The sequence below is a fragment of the Odontomachus brunneus genome, unplaced genomic scaffold (assembly GCF_010583005.1).
Source record: "Odontomachus brunneus isolate Ranch 3 - 2012 unplaced genomic scaffold, Obru_v1 Obru_scaffold_015, whole genome shotgun sequence".
Classification (NCBI taxonomy): domain Eukaryota; kingdom Metazoa; phylum Arthropoda; class Insecta; order Hymenoptera; family Formicidae; genus Odontomachus; species Odontomachus brunneus.
The window spans coordinates 182,947-208,046 of record NW_022639465.1 but is presented as its reverse complement, the minus strand read 5'-3'; the positions used below and the strand labels follow the sequence as shown (position 1 = coordinate 208,046).

General features: G+C 41.3%; 2 protein-coding genes across 3 annotated transcripts in view; both read right to left on the bottom strand.

Moving 5' to 3' along the window:
• Window positions 1-7,387, bottom strand: part of LOC116841342 (dynein heavy chain 10, axonemal) — a 40,537-nt gene extending 33,150 nt beyond the window's left edge. Inside the window, exons 1-9 of the mRNA XM_032809147.1 lie at window positions 7,165-7,387; window positions 6,338-6,589; window positions 5,576-5,631; window positions 5,011-5,244; window positions 4,270-4,398; window positions 3,723-4,024; window positions 3,462-3,618; window positions 2,962-3,225; window positions 312-2,204 (exon numbers count right to left, since the gene is read on the bottom strand). Coding sequence (XP_032665038.1) covers window positions 312-2,204; window positions 2,962-3,225; window positions 3,462-3,618; window positions 3,723-4,024; window positions 4,270-4,398; window positions 5,011-5,244; window positions 5,576-5,631; window positions 6,338-6,589; window positions 7,165-7,267 — 3,390 coding nt within the window. The 5' untranslated portion in view covers window positions 7,268-7,387. The remainder of the gene's footprint in view (window positions 1-311; window positions 2,205-2,961; window positions 3,226-3,461; window positions 3,619-3,722; window positions 4,025-4,269; window positions 4,399-5,010; window positions 5,245-5,575; window positions 5,632-6,337; window positions 6,590-7,164) is intronic.
• A 182-nt stretch (window positions 7,388-7,569) lies between these two features.
• LOC116841339 lies at window positions 7,570-24,559 on the bottom strand. 2 transcript variants are annotated; one of them, XM_032809139.1, is made up of 7 exons: window positions 24,363-24,559; window positions 17,600-17,702; window positions 17,453-17,538; window positions 15,136-15,240; window positions 8,373-14,463; window positions 8,234-8,289; window positions 7,570-7,793 (listed from the first exon to the last, which is right to left on the bottom strand). In XM_032809139.1, the coding sequence occupies exons 1-5, from the start codon at window positions 24,385-24,387 to the stop codon at window positions 10,358-10,360; spliced, it is 4,425 nt and encodes a 1,474-aa protein (XP_032665030.1). In that variant the 5' UTR covers window positions 24,388-24,559; the 3' UTR covers window positions 7,570-7,793; window positions 8,234-8,289; window positions 8,373-10,357. The 2 variants fall into 2 exon arrangements, with proteins under 2 accessions (XP_032665030.1, XP_032665029.1); XM_032809138.1 differs by lacking the exon at window positions 7,570-7,793 and adding an exon at window positions 7,889-7,948 and having other exon boundaries at window positions 8,028-14,463.
• Between the last annotated feature and the right edge of the window lie 541 nt (window positions 24,560-25,100).

Below are 25,100 nucleotides of genomic sequence, written 5' to 3'. Positions count from 1 at the left end.
ATCAATAAATTATCTGTGAAGATATAAAAATTAATTATAACTTCTCTAGAAGTGCCATAAATTACGTGTATTACACAAATATATTAATGATATTATAAAATAATGTAATGCAAGGATATCACACAATTCCACTTTTCTTTATGATTATATGCCATGAAAATATGACAACTGAGAAGAAAAAGTATTCATATTTAATTTCTCCTATGAAAAAGAAAAATTGATTCTATTGACACATTTGTATTCATATGAATGTAATGGAAGCCCAATTATTAAGGAAGAGTCGAAAATTGAGAACAGACTTATTTCGATACCTTGCATGGCAAGAGATCTTCCGACTCAGCGATCTCCTTCTTCGTAGAAAACAGATGGTACGATTGCAATTCGGACTCTATTCGGCTGTCGAGGTCCCGCTTCATCTGACTGACTTGCTCGACGATGGAGTTCAAGTTCTTCAGCATCTTGCCGCAAGTGGACGCATAATCGGAGATGCTCAAGGAGTTCCAGTTAAATCGCGTTACGCCCGGCTGAAGGTGTCTCTCGATATCTTGCAGAGTACGCTTCAGCAATTGTATGTCACTCTTCTCTAATGCGTCCACGACGCTATTATACTGATTGACCATCTTCTCGGTGACGTCAATGTCTGCTCTCAGTCGATTTTTCTGAATGCCGACTTCCCTGAAGGCTGCGGGCAGCTCAAAGCCCAACTGCTCCATCAGTTCCGCCTCTCTGATGACCTCGAAGACCTCCAGGTCGAAGTTCAGCTGAAAACGCAACTGACACTCCACCAGAATTGTGCCGCTCATGAACTCCGTCCAGCTGATCTTCGCGCGAACATCATGCTTGTCCGAAGACATAGTGGAGGCTTTCTGCTCCTTGTGCGGCATCCCTTTGGTCTCGGATCTTGCTTCAGGGAATAATTGTGCAGATATGACTCTAGACCCTGCAACGTCCGAGGTGGTCGTTTCCGCGCTGGGCTTCGATATTATAGCATTGTGCTTGAGCAGCGATCCTCGTGGAGTCGACAAGAGGGAACCCACGTCTTTGTGTTTGGTTTTCGACGATAGATGGATCAGTTGTAACTCTTTCGAAGGTTGCTGCTCGTCTGGGAAGGTCAGAGTAACAGGGGAATCGCGTTCGACGTGCACTATTCTCAATACGCTCTTCTTCATGGTAGCGGTGATCATGAGTAGCGCATTGTCAAGCCACGTGTTGAACTTAGCCTCCTCGAAGTCCTTCAACTGGTTCGCAATATCGAGATATTGGCTGAACGCGAGCAATTTCAATTCGCTGTGCTTTAGCTCGCGGACCTGTTGGAAGATCAGCACCGGTCGGTGCAGTCTGTGAAACAGCTGCCTCACCCAGAAAATCGCGCCCGCCATCGGAGGGTGGTACGTCAGCAACGGTGGGTGCCGTTTGCCTCGATGATATATATTCTCCACCGTATTGATCTCCTTGCTAAACTGTTGCATGATGAAGTCGAATTTCCTGAGCAGCTGCTGCTGAACGGCCGCGCGGGTCTTCGTGTCCTTGAACTTGAGCAGCATCTCGAGCGCGTTCTCGGCGCTGATCAAGACGTTGAAGCACTCGTCGATGTAGAACTTCGCTTGGTCCTCGAGGAACAACACCTCCTCGTAGAACCACGTAGTCATCGCCTCCCAGTTCTCCTTGTTGTACACGTTGAAGATGTCGAAGTCCGCCTGCTCAATCGGCATCACCAGCGCGTCCACTCGCTTCACCACAGTGTCGATCTGCGCGGGGTCGTCTATGATGGACTTGAGGTCTGCTCCAAAAATGTTGTAAAAGTCTTGCAGGACGCTGGCGATCTTGTGGAGGTCGCTGCAGACATCGGCGATGTACTCCGTGGCCTCGAAGAGACGCTTCTGATCGAACTCCCAACGAGTTCCCTTTCCCAATAGCTCGATGTCGGTTCGGGTCTTCAAATACGATCGCTTCCATTGCTTCAGCATCGTGCTGGCCCAATTCGTTCTCTCCAAGACCACTTCCAACGGCTTCTTAAATAACGTGACGATCGCCAAGTTCTTCCTGACGTTCTGGCAGATCTGCCACGATATCCTGCCCATCAGCGACGTCAATCTCTCCTCGGAGGAGTAATAACTGGATAACACCCAAAGCATCCGCAGTCCCTCCGTCAGCGAAGGCATGCACTCCGCTATAGATTCGAACGAATCCGATTCGGTAATCAACTGTGGACGATGTTAATAAACAGCCAAAATGCACATTATTGCTTTCGTTTCATTTATAATAATCAAGTCAAACAGAAAATATAAACCGAAATTTCTCATTGAATGTTTCTTTATCGGATACAAAAATTTGTTAATATTTTTATCGGAAATATCCGTTTATTAATTTTTTATGGGATAACTTCTCTTAGTATAGATTTTTGAGGTATTAATTAAAGAAGATTGGCTAACAATCGTACGTGAATATTCGGCAATTTTCTTTAATTAATAATTAAAAAATCTTCTTTACAATTTTCTTTAATTAATAATTAAAAAAACGTGGTTGTTTGCAAAACAGTAGAGGACTCTTTTGTTCAGTTTGATCTAATCTACACTTACACGAGAGATGTTATCATTAGATATCTTCTCTGCATGTTCAGTTTTATTAATAAAAAACAATATAACTAGTAATCTAAATAACTAGCAAGATTCTGTCTATTATGAATAATGTACTGTAATATGTTATTGGAATATTCTCTCGGACAAATTATGAACGCATATCGTTTGATATATTTGCAGTTAACTTAACGTGATCGACCCGGGGGGCAATCATGAATCTTTCTTGTTTATCTGAACTCGTGAAAAGTAAACATTTCTAAATGCTTTCAAGTTATAAAACTTTTACTTCTCACAAGTTTATGCTAGAAAAAAGAATTCACGATTGACTCCCAAAGGTACCTCTAAGCTCATCCAAAAATGAACATGAATTCTTCATTATTACCTTGAAATGTCTCAGCAGCGTTTGCATGAATTTATTACTATCTCGAGCTTCGACATACTGTTTCCTGAGTTCCATCTGATAATATTGAAAGCTGGAGGCGATCGGCGAGGATATCTGCTCGAGGAGCGCGAAAATCCGCTTAACGACTGGCATCTTCAGTTGTTCCACTAGCATCGTTAATCCGGTCTCGCAATCTTGCCAGTATCCATAATCCACCATTGGTCCCTTCTCCGGAAGCACTTTGCTCGTGTACGATTCCATCACCTGATTGACCGCGATAATGAAGTAAAATATCGTAACATTTAGTACTTGACTTCTGTTGATTTCAGACTTTAACAGGCGTCTGTCAATATTTCTACAATTATTTATAATATCGACAATCATCAACTTGCAAAATATCGCGTTCTGCCACGAGTAACAAGGAGAACACGGAGAAATCATGGAAGAACATCCTTCTTTAAGAAGAAAAAGTATAGGGAAAGTAATAGTGAGTCGCTCACTTTCTGTATGTGTTTCCCCCACAATATGACCACTTCTTCCATCTGTTGGACGACATCTTGATTTTTCAGCAACATATCGTCTGTTATTGCTGGGTCCTGCAGCTCTGGAATGGTCGGCATCGTCAGTAAAATATCACCTTCGATGTGCTCCAGCGTCCTACATTACCAGAACCCAGATTACGTGTCCGTTGCCGGACAAGAAAAATTAATCATTACGACGATAGCGTCCATTAATCTTTGTTACGAGAAAGCTATGCTAACCATTCCACGCTCTCAATCAAATTGTCAAGATAATTTAGAATGTCCTTCTTGTTCTGTTGATCTCTCATGGTCTCCTTCAACGTATCAGCCGATCTACTAGACTTCAAGTCCGACGATGATTTCTTGCCGCTTCCTCTCAAGCTGGATTTTGATCTTTTACTTCTTGAAACGTCGTCCTGCAAACTGGACGCAGAGATCACGTCGTCTTCCTCGTCTTGCCTGCCTGTTCTTATATTCAAATCCGGTCTGGAAACGAATACTGACGCTCTCCGGAACTCGGATGGTCTTCTTAGTGCGGCACTCTTTGACGAACAAATAAAATGCAGAAATTTATCACTATTAACGATTTAGTGATTCCAATTATCGATGTAGATTAGAAGATGTGAAATATTAAGACAGGGTCGTCAGTTACATTATATTTTTTACATAGTAATTATATAGTAAAATACAATAAAATGCTGTAAATTTCATTCATTAATTTGCGATTACGGCTATGCGAATCTATTGTCATAGTCGCATGTGTTTAAGTAAATGATATTTTATTTACTCGAGATTCTATACTCTCTAGTGCTGATATTGTTTTCTCGATAACAGGCGTTTCCGCTTCCTTTTCCAATTTCCATCGTTCGTAAAAATCTGGTCCTCTGAATTGTTTCTCCACCAATGGCTTGAACACCTACAATTTCAGAGGTTTTGTACATTATTATTATTTACTACTCTCTCTCTGTTTCAAAGTTTTTGACACCGAGATATCTAGATGTTTACAACCATATATTATCAAAAAAATTCTATTATCTTTATATGTCCATCTACTTATTATCAAAATAAGTAAAATATTTTTCTAGGAATTTTTTCATCAACTATTTTAGTATTTCGTGTATTCAGATAGACAAAGCTATGGTACGATCCCAGTAAGCAAAAAATCATTAATGGAACATTATTGCAACGATATTTAGTAACATGTAACGTTTCCTAATATATAGTTTTTAACGTTATAGCAATATTATATACGAATAACTTCAACACTTTAATATTTTTAAAACATTTTTGCAATATTCAAAGGGATCGTATCATCCCTAACATAATATCTTTGAATTTCAAAATATTAAACGAAAATGTCCAAGTGATATGCGTAAAATCAATATTTCAAGATGTTGATCTTTGTTCTAATGTTCTTTGTTTACTTGGATGTATCGCAGATGGTCCGCAATTGCGAAAGGATTAATGGCAAGATGATCGGCCGGTGAAAGGGGCATTATCACTCGCGATTATATTGAGCGATCCTTACGTCAGTCAGCATCCTATCCAGAGAAGCCAGAAATCTGCTGTCGAGAGACCCGACAACCAGGTAACTCGTAATATCATCGAGGCACTCTTCGTAGGTGTCGAAGAAAGGTATACCCTCGTCGGTGGTGCGCATAAAATAGAAGAGAGTAACGTCGCGCAGATCGGTTCTACTGCCGTCTATCTCGCCGCATATCATGTGAATTACCGGCGCCTTGCGGACTTTCTCCACCATTTTCTGCAATCATCGCAGATCGCGTTGCTTTATGGTCGGTTTCGCCGGTTCGCTTTGATCGCGGTTTAATCGATTGTTCGTCTCCCTTCGAGATTGCAACCGGGGAGAGACAAGAAATCGGTTGCCCCGCGGTCAGCGTCAATCGACGACGAAGATAGAATTAAGTGTCATGTCCGACGAGCGCGATTGGGGATTCGATCCTTTTGTAAAGAAGATTTAACTTATTGCCTCGAATAAGTTTGGGAATAATGGACAGGCGACCCATTCTGCACAAACAGCAGAGATAGAGTTCCAAATGAATATAACAAATCAATACATCTCTTCGCGGAATAACCTTAGTCAGAACATATTTATCCTCTTCTCCAGATGGCGGCACAAAGTCGGAGCTATCTGAAAACCATTAATCATTACGTGTTGTCACTTTAGATAAAAATTTCACTGAACACTGACCTAAGAACACGTACCTAAGAATATATATATATATATATATATATATATATATATATACATATATATATATATATATATATATATATATATATATATACATTCAGTATATGTACATATACAGGATGTTTCAGTAAAGGTGAATGTAAGTTTATATATAAATTATTAACTTTTATATTACTTGTCAGATTTTCATAATTTCTGTATCATTTTTCTATTAAGTGAAGGTCGTTAGGATCGTTTGATATTACGTTAGACAGCCAAAGAGAAGAAACTACCCCTAAATTTCTTAACCCTGAAACTCTGAGGTAAGATTTTTCAATTTTTTTACTTTAGATTTCTCAAACTTTTTTCTAAAGAAAAAATATTCTTGTTTAATTTTGAAAGGTGGTTTTCGAGAAAAATGCATTTGACGGTGAAAGGTAAAACTTTATTCAAACAACAAGATAATAATTTTGTATGAAACAAAATTGAACTAAGTTGAATTTAATTGAAAAGAAATGTGCGGTGATTTGTCCAAAATCATAACAAATACTCAATATGAGCAAGACATTAGGAATGTACAGGATTAGGTACGTGTCCCGGCATTGATACTTTTACTTTACTGTTATGACAAATCTACGAAATTGCAACGTGATACATAACTAACCGGGGAGCGTGCTTTTCGACTCCTCTTTCTTTTTGAGAAGCTCTCCGTCCTGTTCTCTGTCTTCGTCGTCGTCTTCCTTGGCGTCATCTTCGCTGGATACTTGCACACTGGATGCTTGTAATGTACTGGGGCTTACTGCCAAACTAGAAGCTGGACTGACGTCCGCTTTGCCGCCTTTAGCTTTGTCCTTCTTGGCTTTCTTTGCGAGCTTCTTGTCCCGTTTCTTGTCGTCGTCGAGTTTCTCGAATTTTCCTGATATTAGTGAGGAACATCACTCATCTATCTTTCTCCGCACCGATTAAAAAATTCACATAAAAAAGAGGACTAAAATAGATATTGCAATAAGTTTTTACCTTTTAAGATCTTTATCTTAAGAGTTACACATAAGAAAGGAAGAAATAAAGGCAGATGTTAAGAGTAGAATTTCAAACCACGGGACATCTAATTATACAGGGTGAGACAATCACTATTATACCACCTTGAGTACCTTCGAAGCAAAAAACAAAGGTGAACCTCGGGTTTTCGAAACTACTTGATCTAAAAGAAAGCGTCTTATGGCAGCTGGTGACGCTTTTTTGCTAGGTGTAGTTAAGTACACGTGTTAAATACGCATGAATCACGTTCTTAAATGCACGTTTAATCGTAAATCTACTGCTGCTACTGCCGCTACCTGCTAAATGCCTTGGAGAAATCATATGTCTCTCTCTCTTTCTCTCTTTTTCTCGATACGTTAACGTGGGATTGAAAATTGTGCAACGTGGGGTATTAGAGACAAAGTGCAATCTCTGGCGGGTGCTGTGTAATTGCAAAAATCGCGGGACTTTTACCGGGAACACTCTTTGTTAACCTGTGAGTTCTGCTCTTCGAGGCGAATGCGGTCAACGCTGTTATTTTTGCGCGCTGACCTGAAGTCAAAGACAAGTGTCGCATACTCTGAACAATTATGTCATGCTGCCATAATGTTTGTCACTGTTAATTGATAAATTATAATTTCTATATAGGATATCTTTCAGATCCATAAAGGATTTAGGCAAAAAAACGTTTGATTGGATTAACCAAATTTCCGCTGGAACATGAACCAATCAGAAAATTCTAGTTAAAGTTACTAGAATTTTGTTCAAATTAACCAGAACTCTTGTTGACTTGAACAGAATTCTGATAACTTCAACTGGAATTTTTGTCTCGTTAATATTCCATCGGAAATTGGGTTAATTCAATCAAGCTTTTCTTTCCATGTTGATAACCGAATCTATCGCCTGACGAACATCCGATAGAACACGCCCTCCGTAAGAGAACGCGTCAGCTTACTTTCCTCCCATACTGAGACCTCCTCCTGAACTACTTCACTAACGTAGGTCTTATAGAAAAAGATCAGCTTCTTCTCCAGACTGGTCACTCCGTATAGGTCCAGTATCAGAAAGTTGAGCAGCTTGTCCTCGAAATACCGATTATTTGCCTAATTATGAAAGAAAAAAGGATCAATGTTAATTCGGCCTAATTTCCAAAGCGACATACAGAGGAAGGTTAATTACGCTAATGAGCTGATCGAAAAGATGTCCCTGTCCACCAAGTCCGAGAAACTTTAAAACTCTGTCGCGAATCCATTTCATACTGTTTAAACAAAAATGATGACGAATAAGACAAATTCTACGATAAATGGTAGATACGACATTGTCAATGAATAGGATACCGATAATCGACTAGATAGATGGATGGTCTGTGAAAGTCCAGTTCGCCAATTTCATTTTGCTCTTCGTCATCGTTTTTATTAGTATCTTTCTCCATGTTATTAGTAGGTCTCGACATTTCGCCGAGATATACGAATTTCCTTCAGCGGCTAATCAATGTTTCCAAAATAAATTTTATATCGGTAATACATGAAATAACCTTATATACCTCTTTAAGATACTTTAGGAGAGACAAGAGGCACCACAATTCACTTTCCCTTTATCCTATATACACAATATCTCTCATTCCACTTTTTCAAAAGTTTATTTCTTAATAAGATCGATATACAACTTTTACGGTTATTTACAATTGATTGAAAGTAGATAAGTTGTCGCTGTAAGCAACTGGTTTCCGAGTTAATCCGTTAACTTCGTTTCAGAGTGTAATTGAACGTTTCTCGATGAACCACATTCAGAGTCGATTGGGTCGCCTTGGAGAAACACCGAACAATACTGAATAGTGAACGAGTTTGGCGTCGTTATCGTTGTCATGGTGAGTAAACTGTGGAAGGAGGATGTACAGGACGAGCAAGTATTTATCGATCACACAGTTGAAATTTGTATAACGAGATAGATATATTAAAAAAATATATATAAAAGGGAAGAATATCAAACTGAGGGTTAGACGACATATTCGCAATGCTAGATATACGTTCTCTTGCACGCGCACACCGAATACACACGCTATTTGTTACATACACATACACTCTGTCCTCTTGTACATGAGCAAGACCACTATTGGATGAAACGTTACGGGTATTTATCGAAGCCCATTGTGTCGCGAGCGAAACACTGATACCAATAAAATGCTTTTCACGAAACCTTATCTATATGATCACATTAGGAAATTCGTTTCACGACATAATCCATTTTACAGTGTACAAAATCTTATCTATACGGTCACATATTAGGAAATATACGCGTTTTGACGCGAGAAAAGTAGTCACATGCATAAACTGTTATACTGTCTCCTCTCTCAACTATAACTGTATAGTATATATTTTGCGATTAATATGAACGAAAAGGTTAATGTAACTTCAAATGCATGCCTACTGCTCACTACTCTTTTAGATATAATCAAACACTTATATTACAAACAGGGTTGCAAATAATTAATTACGTCTTTCAATTAATTATCGTATTTAATTGAAGAATAATATGGCCAATTCAGTTGAAGACTGTTTAATTGATAATTGATTTTAACAAATTCAATCGAAAACTGTTCGACTGACGATTGGCTTCAACAAATTCAATTTAAGACTAAAGATCTAAACATATATTTAAGGTAAATAAAGATAAATAATCTAATTAAGAGAGATTGGACCAATAAAATATATAATTAAAGATTGTATAGTTAATAGTTGAACTTGGTAAGTTTAATTAAAGGCTTAATTGACGATTAAACTTAGCAAATTTAATTAAAGGACATTTAAATAACAATTGATATGCTGAATGCTCTTTCAACGGTAGGATTCTTCAACGCAGCTTCTATTCTTTCATCAGCATTTTCAACGATGTCACACACAATATTTTGAGAGAACAAATATTATTCACAAAACCAATTGTAACCTTGAGTAATCGAGTAAACGCTTTTTGATTGAATCGGTTGAATTTGTTCATATCAATCGTGAGACAACCTTTAATTAAATTTGTCAAGTTCAATCGTCGATTAAGCGGCCTTTAATTAAATTTGCTAAGCCCAATTGAACGATCTTTGATTCCCCTCGCTCATATCAATTGTCTATTGAACGGTTCTTAATTAAATTCGTTGAAATCAATCGTCAATTCAACGTTCTTCGATTGATTTTGCTCGAATCAATTGTTAATTAGTTGAATTGAAACATATTTGTTCAAATCAATTATTAAATCGAGGAAAATTTAATTAATATTTTTACAACTCTGATTACAAGTAATCGGTAACGGTGAGACTGTTCATCGGAAGCATCCTAAAGATCTTCAAAAGATGTTTCTGATGTTTTACACACGCTTTAGGGTCGATTATTTAACAGTAATTTAAACTCTCAGTTTAATTATTTAACAGTAATTTAAACTCTCAATTTAAGTTTAAACTTTACCTTAACTAAATGTTAAGTTCAATTTAGTCTTTAGTTTAAACTCTTTTAACTTAAGCTTAAATTGTATCTTCACTAAATCTTAAGTTTAATTTAATCTTTAGTATAAACTTTTAAAATTTTAGTTTAAACTCAATTCTAACAATTCGATATATGCTTAAGCAAAATTTAAACTAATCTAAGTTTAAATTACCATTGAAGAGTCGACCCTTAGAGATTCTTCAAACGTTTTTCGAATTCTCGTGTCGTTCGGGTCTCGACAAGGTCTCATTCTTTGGAGCTTCACGCGTTAACTGCGCGACGCTGGATTCGTTCCTGGTGACGTCACCGGCGTGATTGTCGATCAATCCTCCGAGAATCGCCTCAACGTATTCTTCGCGACCTTCGTCAGTGTCGAAGGAAAATCCTATGGAAGGAACAAACTCAGTCTCGACGATGGTCCTCTCAGACTCTGCGGTCGTGATCGTTCTTTGCGTCGTTGTCGACGTCGTCGTCGTCGTCGTTCTCATTGTAGAAGACTCCGGGTCTTCTTCAGCTTCGTCAATCACATGCTCGCTCTTCTCTATCGGTAAGCCGGTCTCAAAGTCTAAATTCCTCTGCACCTGCGGCAGGTCGAAAACGAGCGACCGGTGGATTGAGTCAGCGCGATACAGAGGCTGCCCAAAGTTCTCTGTCAATTGCTCCAGGATTTCATGCTTCTGAAATGGTCGGTTGACTCTACCGTTTGCTTTCGGCCGTCTCGTCTTCGTATTCGCTGCACGATCGGAATTTACTCGGGGAGAAATGTCGGGAGACAATGTGAAAGCAACGTTGGAAGTTGTCTTCAAAGTGTCATCGAAGGAAGACGTCTTGGAATCTGCATTTCTGAACGGCGTTCTGACCTGAAACGACTGATCCAATAATGGATTCTCTGTGAAAGACTGTGAAGGTTCATTCACGTCCAGATTCAGCGAGGTTCTCGGCTTGGAGTTGTCAGCTTTAGTTGCCAACGTATCGAATGCAGACGTCTTGGAGTTGGCGTTCCTGAACGATGTCCTGACCGATGAGTGATCCAACAATGGACTCGCTGTGGCGAAAGGTTGTTTATTTCGACCTACGTTCGGCGTGGTTTTCATCTCGGTGATGTCAGCGGGTATGTTCAAGATATCGAAGACTGACGTCTTTGAGATGACATTTCCAAAGGGCGTTTTGGCTTGCGAATGATCGAGAAGCGGATATGTCGTGGCGAATGGCGATTCGTCCAGGTGCGCCGGAGCCTGTAGCTCAGCATTACGTAAATCTTTCGTTGAAAACGGCCGAGGCAGCCTGTCCAGTTTCAACAGTTCCGCCATGAGCTGGAGAAGAGTCAACATACTCACGTTCGACTCCGAGTCCTTGGACTGACCGGCCGTGTCATTTGACGAAACCAGGAAACTGCCGTTGCTTCCGTTCAGAGACGTGTAGTGACTAGTACCGGGCAACCTGGGCGTTTGCGAAACGACGGTGACTTCTTCCTCCGGTTCGACCGACTTGACGATTTCAAAGTCACCCAGCTGGTCCTTCAGAACGACAGTCGGCTGCTGATGCTGAGCGATTAATCGACTGATGAAGTCGTCGGCTGTCGTGTCCAAGTCCTCGTCTTTATTTACTGTCAAGGACACCTCATACGGGGAATTCTGCCGATCAATTGCTTCCTCGATCTGTCTGAAGGATCCTGGACGGGTCGAGTGCAGTAAACTACTCGTCGTTGTCGCTTCTATTGTCTCTTCAAGTTTTTTGGTCTGGAACAAGCCTCTCGACGTAATCGCCCTCAAAGTCGAACCTTCTACGTCGACGTGACTGTCAATAATAACCGAAGATTGCGTGGTAAAAGTCGAAGATTGATCGGGGACAGGCGTAACCGGCTTCTCGGATAACTTCGTGTTGCCCGAAGAGACCAGCTGTTCTGAAGTGTTCGTAGTCGTTTTGGTGCCAATCGAAATTGTTTTTTCTTCGACACTGGGAGTGGAGACTGCGACTTGTGGGGCGACAGAACTCGTCTCGCAGAGTCTCGTTCGCTCGTCGGACGTTGAAGAGTGACACGGTGGTCTCCAGCCTATTTTCGATTCCGCTTGAGTCCTGACAGCGTCCCTAATGGTAAACTCGAACCCTGTGTTGTACTGATTCAGGAGTTCCGCTTCACTGTTGTTCCTCGAGCTCGTAGGAGCAGTGCTCTGCTCTCTCGGCGATTCCACGCGGTCTGTACGACCGAACTGTGTCGTGTGCGAGCGTTCGTCCGACTCTCTATCCGGCGGGATGAAGTCCCCAAAGCCGTCGTTGTAATCCACGATCGGCGGCACGATATCGGTCACGGGGACGTTCGCGAACGATCGATCGTGCCACGAAGGAACCAACCACGGTATGGGTGTAGACGTTTCGACGATCCCTCGGTCGGGCTGAACCTCCAGACTAGGCGTCGTCACCGGCAAACCCTCGTCCGCGTAATCGATCAGCGCTTGCTCGTCGATATTCTCGTTGGACGCCGGCGATTCGTCCTGATTGCTGCCAGAGGGTGCGCTGGAGAGGAACGGGATTTCGGTGGTGGTCACTCCTGGGCTCCAAGATACCTTGAAATTGTCGTCGATCGTCGTGTAAGGCGTCTCTTCAGGGATGTTAATGAAGAAGCCTTCCAATGGAGGTCGCAGGAACAACGCCGGCCGGAGAATCCCGAAGCCAAGGTTCGCGGTGGACTCGTCGTCCAAGCTGGGCAGCGCTTTCGTTGATGACGAGTTCTGATCCGCGATCATTTGGCTCTCATTGGACGAAGAGCGATCGGCAAGTTCGCCGTGAGTCCTCCCGACGAAACTTTCGGTCGTGTTCGCCGCTGGTTTCACGGTTATCGAGACAGTCGACTCTCGTGATGAAGAATCGTCGTCTCTTGGTAGCGGATTCCCGTTCGCCACCAACGGAGTCGTTCTGTCGCCGAAGCTCCTCGTGTACTCGGTCTTCTCGAGACTCCTCTCCGTCGAGCTCGCGGCATCTTCGTGATCTTCTGTCGACACAGTCTCATTGATCACGACTGCGTCCGTTTGCTTCAGAATCGAGCCCGCGGGGCTAGCGTTGTCGTGAGATCCCGGGGAGCGATTGCCACTCGTCCGTAACGGAGGGAGTGTGATCGGATCCGCTCGTTCGTTCTTCAATACCTGGGTCACGGGATCCTGACGCCGCACAGCGATCGTTGCTCGTGCATTACTCAGCGCTCGCACGATTCCGATGCTGTCCTTCGTCTCGATGTCTTCCGCGCTCCCGTCGTCGTCATTTCTAACCACCGGCCTGTCGTTCTGCTGCCTGAAGACCTCGTCCTCGTCGATCGTATCGGTCACGTTGATCCTGAAACTCGGCTCCGATTTCTCCTCGAGGTCGAGACGCACCGCGTCATCCTGTCGATCATCGCCGTCCGTTCTCGGCGGCGAGTCCCTCCCCGATTTCTTCGGCCCGTCGTGGCGTGTCTCGCGCGCTCTCGAGCCCGCATTCTTCGAGTCATCGTTCTGACGAGTAATCGTGGGAGGAGTCACCAGACTCTTACTGTGCGCGTATAGATGATCGGAACTATCCATTAGCAGGTCCAGCTTGCTGTAAGCCAGCGTGGAAGGCCGATAGGTCGTCGGGACCGTAGGCGAGTACAATCTCCTCGTGGTGGTGGTGACGGTGGGCACAGTAGGCGCGTAGGACGCCTGCAGCCGATTGGTGAAACCGTCCGGTCTGCGATAGTCATCCTGGAACTCATTGTTGGCTGTTGATCGACTCTGATAATCATGCCGGATGATCGGAGAGGCGTGGTAAGGCGACCGTCCCTTGTCCTCGAGATAGAATTTACCCTGGTATGCGGGATTAGCCCTTGCTATTTTCTCTTGGTAGCGGTTGTAGTCGAGAATCTGCCGGTCGTCCCGCTGCGGATAGTCCTCGAGACCGCTCGGCAGGTCGTTGCCCGTCGCGTCGACGGCGGGGTAATCCGTGATCCTGCGGAACCCGGGCGTGTAGCCCGCTGTCCTGCCGCCCAGCGTGGAGTAGTCGATGATCCTGGCGCCGCTGTCGGGGTCCACCAGGCCGTCCTTGGTGACGTCCTCCGTGGACTGCAGGCTGATCATCGCGTACGCGTTGCGGATCATCTCGTCGTCGTCCACCTGATAATTGTTGCGATTCACCTCGAGGTATCTGTTCGTGGAGGAGCAGTCGACCTTGGTCCACCAGTCGCAGGTCAGCAGCTTCTGGCTGAAAGTCGAGCCTATCGGGCAGAGGAACGAGGACACCAGCACGTCGTGGCACACGTGAAAAACCTGACAGCCGGCTGCCTCGTCGGCGTAGTAGCCTGTTGAGCGAAATGGGTAAGAATGAATTAGAGAAATTCGCGTTATGCGTACCGTGACATAATACACATAGGTTTCGCGATTCGACTTGCGCAACAATTACACACGGATCATCTCTCTTGCTCCATGCCGACGCGCGCAGTTTCTTTTCGTGCACTCGCGAGAACTCTCTCGCCTCGGCGGATTATCTAATATCTGTGGTCAGCAGGAACGTAATGGAATGAAAAATATTCGCGCCGTAGAAACTTGGATGCTCATCACGGACGATGACAATCCGGATGTCGATGACGGTTCTTTAGCTCGGCCATCAAGTACTTGCTATACCGGCTGTTCTTAATCACGAGTGAAACCTCGCTCGAGCAATTAGTTGGCTAAATAGGATTACGCGTTGTTAATCATTTCATAGCATTGATTCCTTCATTCTGCATCGTGACGTCTCATTTGTAACTGACAGCTGATCGCGCGTTCATGAGCGATTCACAATCTTGCGAAGTTTAGACGGTGTAATCGGTGACTATGAGCTCACACGCGCAAAGTGAAGTGAAGGCTTCGCTTTCCCACGTGACCCAAACAAACGATGCCTGGTATTTATATGTCGTGGCGGACACAACGATCGCTCGGAGGTGTGCGGCGCGAGCCGCGGCTGTATGATTTATTCTGTGCTATGTATTTACCACGTGAACGTCCTTCGCACGTGAATCCTGTCTGAGGTAATGTCGAGTAGGCGGGATAGTCGACGCCTGGCTCACCCGGCACATTTTTTCTTATGTCGGATAGATCTGCAATGTATAAGCGAATTCTTCACTTCGCGACGAATCAAGATATGCCATTTAGAGACTACTCTTATTCCAAGTTATCCAGGACGTTCTGTAAAGTGACTACCTTGTTCTTAAATCTTATAATTGCGAGAAACTTGAATAATCGTAGTTTTGATGAACTCTTCTCGTACAAAATTTACAAAAATTAAAAAAAGAACAATAAGATAACATAAATATTTGTACAGCTTTACAATATTCAATATTGCAAATAGAAAAATTCTCGGGGTTATTAAAAATCATATATACTCTCCTTAACTTTATTTTTCTAAATAATATGGATGATTTCTCCTCATAATTATTAATGTATTAGATTAATTAATCTGGAAACATTTAGTCTAACAATAGCAGTAAAAAGATGTGGAAAGTGTATTGCTTGCAAGCATAATATATTTGTTTTAATCACAATTCATCCAAAAGAAGATAAAATAAAGCGGAAAAAGAAAAGGAAAGCGAAATACTTATATAAGTAAGGAGAAGTGTCAAGAAAACAAATAAAAAATAGAGAAAGGAGATAAGTAATAGAGATGACAGTTTATTCAAAAGAAGATAAAATCAAGCGGGAAAGGAAAAAAAGCGAAATAGTTATATAAACAAGAAGAGGTGTCAAGGAAACAAATAAAACACGGAGAAAAGAGATAAGCGATAGAGATAGCTAAACAGAAAAAAAGAAGGAAAGGATGAAGAGAAGAAATGAAAGAGAAAGAGAGAAGGAGAAAAAATAAATGTAACTTATAATGGTATGCGCTGTACCTGAATCTTTCAACAAGTTTCACTAAAAAATAAAAAGATTTCGCACAAAAAATTAGCAAGAAAATTATAAATTAACACGAGTGCTTGTACAGTTCTTGCGGTCATTGCAAGAAGAGAAATACGAAATTGTACTCAATTATCAAACATTGTATATACTCTCTCCTTGACTTAAACTTTCCAAAATTTTGAAATGTTTGGAAGTATATGAATTGATACATATATATCTTCATAATTATTAATATATTAAATTAATTTAATTTTTACACATATATATTAATTACTATCTATTAAATAAGCGTTATTTCAATCATGAGTTTTACTGTTTTATTTAATTTCTTATATGTATATATATATGTGTGTGTAGAAATAAAATTAACTCAATATGTTAATAATTGAGGAAAAATCTTTCCAAATGTTTTGAATGATTTTTTCTCACAATTATCAACGTATTAAATTAATTTCTTTTACATCAAACGAAACAGTAAAATCCGTGTTTGAAATAACGTCCTCAATAATAAAGAAAGATAGTATGAGACAAAGAATCTGTCTGTAGGTGTTTCGGACGTCGATCATTAGAATAGACGCGACGATCACACGACACGTCCATGATATTTAAAACTTTGCACTTATCGTTCATGAGAACACACGCAGATAACGTCTCAGTAATTTGCGGCATCCGTGCGGCCGGTGAGATTTTGCATGACCTATCCGCGATTCTTTTTTTTTTTTACGATATAAACGCCATGCCACCTTTCACGCGAGTGATAATCCACTCGCCTCATCGAGCCACGTGAATTAAATTAATACTTGCTCGCGTGCATTTGATCGTGTGCATTTGTGACGGTAGTCGAAGAGACAACTCGAGAGTCCTCCTAGATAACGAGGACAGTCTTTGTAGTAGCCGGGGAACAAACTCGCGGCGTAAAATCGTGATTTCCATAAAATCATCGTTTGCGCTGTGAAGAAGGCTCTTGCAATTATCGACGCGTCGACACCGATTCCCCTTTCATCGTCGCGCGTAGGATTAATTGAAAGATAACTGTCCTACCTCAAGAGAATGCTCAAGTCGCGGGCAGAAAATTATTATGAAACGTACAAACGAATAATGCGCGTGTCCATTTGAGTTAGTATTATGAAACTTATTAAAAAGACGCTTGAATTCGCACTTGAGTCGGAAACACGATGCGTGGCACGAGGAGTCTCGAAATCCAAAGATGAGAAGGCGCTACAGAAAGTTCTAGAGGAGAGTTGTGAAACGTTCCAAGCCCCAGGAAGCCTCGCGAGCGAAAAGGTCACGAGACGCAAAAGTAGCAGGGAAATATCGAAGGGTCTAAAAATCGTGGAAGATTAACGATTCTCTCTAATAGTATATAAGAACGATGGATACAACATTTATTCGCGAATAATAAGCAGCGGCACTCACCCGTCACGTGATCGTACGGGTCGTATTGACCACCCGCGGAGCCGTAGCTGTCGAAAGCGCCTTCCTCGTTCGGGTCGAAGTACTTCCTGCAAGAGCGGTTTAATTAAATCGCATCATCGGAAGATGAGATGCTTCACGGGAACGTACCTTCCTCTACTTCCGTCGATCGCTCTGCGTGACAGGAAGCTCCTTCTCGGAATTTCATGTTCAAGACTCCGCTGAACGTTGCACAAAACCGCCGTCACGAGACCTGCGCACGAACGAGAATATCCTTAGAGACCGTGAAAGAGTCGCGTGAATGGATATCATAGATTGCACCACGACCATTGAAAAGTGAGAGTTCACTTCATAAACCCCGACTAAGGTTGACGTACTTCTTCAAGAGAAGGTAAAGAGTTCTAAAGGACGAAAGACAATCAGTGAGGGAGATAAAACAGTGAGATAAAAGTGCCCTAAGTAGAACCGAAAATCACGATGACATCAAAATGACGAGAAAATTATGATCAAAAAATGAGTTTTTATAGTCATCTGCTTGTCATTTTAACGTCTTCGCGGTTCTGTTTAAGCTACTACGTTGATAGCAGAGTTACATCAAATGACATATTAATAACGTCTTAATGACTTCTTCAATTAAAGCGTCTTTAGACGCTGCTACCTGGGGATTCTTTATCCTGCAAATATTTCTAATATTAATTATCCCCTCTCTCTCAAAATTCTTTATTCATTTTTTATAAGTACTGCGAAGAATACTACACTGAGAGAAAAGACTGGTAACTATAACAAACTGCATTTAGTTACAGAAATTCATTGAATCCTTAGTAACTAATACTATATATGATAATAATTACCAAATATTTAATAGATCGGGAGTATGACGTAATTGCATTCACAGTAACATCAATTAAATAATTTAGTAATAGTTATTTAATGTTAAGTATTTAATATGAAATATATTACAGTTATGAGCAGATATTTGATAATTGTTATGAAATTGTTATATCCCATGTAATAAAAAATTCAGTAGGTACGAGTTCTATTTTGTTACCAGTATAAGTATGTTTTGTTGCAGCACAACGAAAAATTCATTCATTTGCAGCTATTACATCGTTTCAATATCTATTATTACAGATGGTTGGTTGAACTTACCAAAAATTTTGTAATTACTACAAAATCGCTTATTTTGCTCAACTATTCAATAAGTTTTATTTACCAAATATATTCTGGAAGCAAATAAATTTTACTTTTGTCGAATAAATAATTTATTTTACAGAACTAAATTAATTAATAAGTATTGCCATAGCTTTGGCCCTATATTTACGTCTACCATTTAGTAATAGTAACCAAATTTTGATAATATTTACTAAATTCTTCTCTCAGTGTAAGGAAGATCCTAAAGTTATTTTGAACTCTCTTTCATTGATGAAAGTGCTCTTAAATATAACTTGTAGGACTACTGATTGCGTTATAAGCAAATACTTTCGTCGACAAAAGAGAATTCAGGATAAGGATCTAAGAGAATAAGAAGAGGACGTTCTCTCGATGTATCCCTCTAGATTTCATAAGGACAAATGGGACCGTCGAATTCTAAGTGCCATCGATCCACGATGGCTGAATAGCTCGTGATTGCGACGATCACTAAATATCGGCCGATTTCGGTTTCGCAATCGGACGAGTCTGGCGTGAAAGGTCGCTCGGAGCGGAACATCTTTGTGGTAGAGCGCTTTTGCGAAGTCGCGCTTGAATTCGACGCGTTCCACGATCGATTAGGCAAGGTGGCTCTCAATCCGCAATGACCATGAACGAACGCGGTCGTTCGTTCGACTAACAACGTGGCAGTTGACCCCGAAGGAGCTCTCAGGCCTTCCACGAGGATAGCGCGCGCGCGAGAACTCACCGTTTGATTCTATCGCGCGCGAAAATATTCCTCATACTCTTTCATATAATTCATTCTCGCGCTTAGGACAATCGACACGCGAAGAGCTGGATTTGACGGTATTATTATCGCGAGGTCTCGCTTTTCTCGCGGAAGGTCTCCTTCGCGCGAAGGTTTTTCCCTGAAAGGGAGACGCGCGATCGCCGAGTGCGTTCAGTTAGTGACATTTCGAAAAGCGCAAAGCGAGATAATTGTCAATGCATTATGTAATAAGATTCACGAGAGCTCTCGTTGACCGCTCGAGCGATGACGGCGAAGCTACATTTTCCCGGCCTCGCAATGCCGACATTATCTTCACTACCTAGTCGACGTTTCTCTTGATGGTACTGAGAGGATTAAAATCGACGTTAATTCCCAAGTACGCTTGATCGGAGACTTAGTTCTGGCTAAAGTTATATACATCTGCTCAAAACTTTGCGACGTTACATAAATAATTATACATTAAATACACTCTTAACACTATCTTTGCATATTTTTTATTTTTACATAGGCGCCTATAAGAATTGGATTTTCTTGATCTTTCTTTACGATCTTTGTTTAAGTAGAGAGACTTATGGAATATCCATTGATAAAACAAGAACTCAAAAATCGTAATTTTGCGGATTAGATTATTCTTGCATAACTAAGGCCGATTGTGCTGTCGTCGAATAGTCGAGATATTAGTTGCAATGCTTGGCTCGATAATGCCTCGCGATAAAGTCCTCCATAAAGTCGTCGACGACGCGATGTCCGTAACTTCAACGTGACTGCCCATAGCATAACGCTCATAAATACGCGAAATCCTTCGAAAGGCCAATCGGTCGATAACATTAACTCCAAAGTGATGCTCTCTCGAGCACACACATGCTTCGCCATTGTCCCTGCCATTTTCATCTGCGTCAACAGCATTAAAAAGACTCAAAGGCCACGAAGAACGTAGAAGACCAACGGCTGCCGGTCGTGATAGAGCGAGGCTATGATTCGATGCTACACACGTCGCCCGATCTTTGCAAGAAATCGCCCGTGAATGTCCGCTGACTCGTCGCGAATTGAATACAATCGGATCGGAGGACACCTGATACTTTTCCTCGTGCAGAACGAGAGAAAATGTTTCTCGAGTTTACGGCAGAACGAGCCAACTAATTAGCGGCGCCAATTTCCGCCGGCGAAAGTATTCCCTCGCGAGCGCTCCTTTAATATTCGCGGGACTCTGAAATCCAAGACAAATCGGATTTCACGGCTACCACTTAAATCAGTTTCGACCGGCCAATTTGACGGGTGGCTGCACGGTTTTTCGCCTTGCAAACAAATAAAACCCGCAAGACAAATATCTAGAAATTGCCGCTCGACGCATTGCAGAATTAACGAAAAGCCGCGGCAGGAAGAACGCTTCTTCTAAACAGTCAAGTCGACGCTTGTCGTGTCGTTGCCATCCTTTTAACGTTGAAGATTCGAAGGCTGTACTGCAAAAAGTTTGTTGTTAAATTAAATAACATGTTTCGCACGTTTCGATTTGTCAACTTTAATTTTTGCGTTAATTTCACTCAAGACAAATATGTAAACAGATAATTCAAATCGGAAATTGACACACAAAGACAAACTTTCCGAACACGAGTGTACACAGAAATTAGATCGCACAAGTTGGGACATGTGACATGTGTGAAAGTTTACAGTTCTCACAGTGTTTATGGACAAAGAAGTAGAAAATAAATAAAAGTACATGAGTCGGACGACTCAGTGCTGGGGTATTGGCCACGTAATTTCGCGTCTTTTTCGACTGACTCGAGATCGAGAAACCGCCATAAATTCGCGAGTGTAGGACACCCGAACGGCCGGCGAGCCCGTGTAAGTGGAAGTGTCATACAAGCCGAGCTACATGCCCAATAACATTAAATCAAAGTGTCGACGTGCTTCACACGGCAGCGGCGAGATTATTCACGGCAATCGACGCAATTTGTAAGCGCGCCGTGCAAATTGCGCGTCCAACGCGTCAGATTGCCGAAAGCCCGGCAAGAAAAGGCAGAAAGAAAAGAGGCGTAATAATCTCGATACGTAACACTGCGCGGATACATCGTGAGAGATAGATAGACTCAATCTAATTTATGAGCGCGTCACAGCGCCGTCGGGGCTCCTTTCAGCATTGCGCAAACGTCAGCTCGTGTTTGCATGAATGGACCGTCGCGGACACGACGCGGATAAGTAGTTCGCGTAATTGCAACTCGATCGCCGGTGATTGATTAATCGCGCTACTGACGAGAATCCACGAGAATCCGCTCCGACTGCGTCTTACATAATCTTAGCATACATTATGGACCGGAGGGGAGAGCAAGTACTTAAGATCTTCATAGAGACCGGCATATAAATATTTCATGATTTTAGCTTTTACCCGACAATTAACTTCGAGTCGCCACACTCGGTAATTAGCGGTTCGCGGTAATGATAATTTATTTCACTCGTGTATACGTCGCGACGTATGAGTGTCATTTAATTGATTCTGACGATTCATTTTTGAATCCACGTTTCTGAATCTACGGCGCGAGCTATGCATATAAAGAAGCTGCCAAAGGCAATCTTACGTCTACGTGGTTTGATCTAAATCGTCGTACCATAAATTGGCCATGCACGGAGAGAATGTTGTAGTAAAAATTACGATGCAGCTTTAGTAGTCCGGGAATAGACTGGCACTGTTACGTAAGTTATAAAACATAGCAAAAATGATCATAAATACAGTAAGAGTTATCCCACATAACACAACATCTAAAATCGGGACATAAAACGTCTTAAAGACATCTTAAACGACGTCTTTTTAAATGGAATAGAAAATGTAATATTTATTAAAGTATATTAGAAAATATAATTTAAAAGAAATCCAATTTTAAAGAAATAGTAAGTTTCACGAATAAAATGAACAACATTGATTCAATATTTTTTTAAACATCTATATATATATAATAAGGACTTCCTATATATTTTTTAATACACAAACTTCCTACAAACACTTAGAAAAAATATGATAAATCTTTTTGTACTAACAATACCAAACGTTTCGAAGCACATTGAACTCTCCTCAGCGTTGCGATGCTGAAGACGCTTAGAAGTGTTGTTATGCAGGGAGAATTTTATAGTAGAAATTACTATAGAATTTTGTAGCCGACAAATAGATCGATATTCTGCATTATAATTGATTATCTTTTCATTATTATTATTTATTAATAAACAGGAAAAAAACTCTTATACATAAATAAAATATACATAAATAAAACAGAATAAATTTCTACAAAATAAAGTAACGTAAATTATTAAATTAAAGTACAAATATATTATTATCTAATGAACAACTCACTGCAAGTCTAAGTGTATTGCTTTGGCTGAACCTTTTTATACATGTTTCTTAGCGTTTTAAGTCATGTCGTTTAATACATTTAAGCGTATTCAATTATAATTTACACGTCTCTTAAACATGTGTTAAAAGATGTGATTTAAAACTTAATGATTAAATTAATTCATATGTGTTACATATGTTTTAGGAAAAGTAAAGTGTGATGTTAAATTTGTTTTTAGCAAAATTTACTATGCTTCTTACAAGTAAACCTACCTAAAAGGTTCAATCCGATTTCCTTCTAATTTGGCACAAATGTGGAAGTACAAAAAATATTTAGGTCATATTTTTGCATTTTGGACCACTTTGAGTTTTACGGACAGTTTATAGCTTTTTAATGTCCTCATTCCTATAATCAATAAGTGTAACAAAAATGCATAAGAAATAAAATTGAATACAAGATATAGTTAAATAATTTTAATAAAATCGACATAGCTGAGACACGAACCAATTTTTTTAGCCGAGATTTCAATCCAAATATTTCAAATCTGTGCTAAATTAGTCAAAAATGGTTCGAATCTCGGCTAAACCGAGAAATTATTTGTATACATAATTTTTTTCAACTTTTACATGTTTTGTTTAGACATTTTATTATTTATATAAATAATTTTACACATTTGACCTCATATTCATAATCAGCAAACCAAAAACGCTTATATCTTGTATTCAATTTTATTTCTTATACATTTTTGTTGCACATGTTGATGATAGAAGTGAGAACATTAAAAAGTTATAAACTATCCATGAAACTCAAAATGGGCCAAAATTAAAAAAATATGACATAATATTTTTTGTACTTCTATATTTGTGCCAAATTAGAAAGAAAACGAAGTGTAACTTTTGGGTAGGTTTACTTGTTACTGAAATAGACCTTACTGACAATCTATATCTCTACACCATTAGAAATATATTAAAATTGAAAAGAATTTATTCGAAGAAAAACACACACACACACACACACATATATATATATATATATATATATATATATATATATATATATAATATTTTTTCCGTGTAAAATTTTTCAAATTCTCGCAGAAATACCGGCCGAGAATAATTGCTAGAGAAGTAATTGTTAGAATTGACGAAGTACTTAACGAACGATCAATCGTCTCCGGTTATCTGATCTCAGCATGGATCATCACTTGCGTCTAAATCGATCTATATTTCATAAAACGAGAGTACACCTCGCAACGTTATATCACGATTCCGCATCACGTGCCACAGTCGCGGGAGACCCTCGGCGAACTCATGACCCATCCTCAGCACCGAGTCATCGAGTTCCCACCGATGATGACTTAACCGACTCACGATCGCGGACGCGCTTCCATCACCTCGTCGCGGCGGTCCGGCGCGATCTTTACGAAAACTAATGATTCGCCTCCGACGATTTCGACGGAAGCAACGCGACCTACCTACCTGTGGGCTCGTTCGTCTCACCTGCGTGGTTGTGGGCTAACGCGCGAGCCTCAGGTAAGAACGAGAGGTCGCGATCACACTGTCACACGTGTGCGGCGGCGCACAATAGTCGATCGCGGGAGGGACCAGCCGAATCCTCGCGGACCCGGGTTCCCACGTGCTAAACGGAGCTGGGCTCTCACGTGGAGGACACTTACACAGAGTACGCAAGCTAATCGGCATTTTGTCCGGCGTTGCATGGGCGGCGTGCGGACGGCCGGGCCCCGACGTTCGTCCACCGTGAAATGCGACGGATGCACTACGCCTCGGCGCGATCTCCTCGGCCCGACTCAGCTCAGCTCGCGGCGGCTCTTCCTCTCGACCGAGCGCCCGTCGTCGCGTCTCCTCGCGGCGCGGTAGGGATCCCTGGCCACGCTGCCTCCTCGTGGGACCTCTTACCTTTCTTCTCTCACGGGGCCCTCTCACCTGCGCGCCTATCCGCGATTGCCGCTGCGGGCCATCCCTCGCGAGGAGGAATTCCGCGCGGGTCGCGCCTCTCGCCGGAATCTCTCCGTACGTGGAGAGGACCCAGCATCTTCGCTGCCTCCTTCTGAGAGACGGGCGACTCCCGGATGGCGTAGTTGGCGAGTGGACCGGCTATTTTTTTGTACATAACGCAGAGAGAGGGACGCGGTTAGTATTTGGGATGAAGAAAAGTGACGGCAGTTGCGGTAGTTGTTTCGCGACAATATTGCTAGAAAGTTATGTTAAGTAATAGCTTAACACAACACAACACGAAGAAGCTCTACAAATCTCTTTGCTAAATATTTATAAATATGATTTATAACTCATGATTTACGCAGCTTTGACCCTAAAGCGAGAGAATATCAATAAATTTTGCAAAATGTTTAAAAACCCATAAGGAAATAATCATTTTTTTTCACGTTTTGACGTAT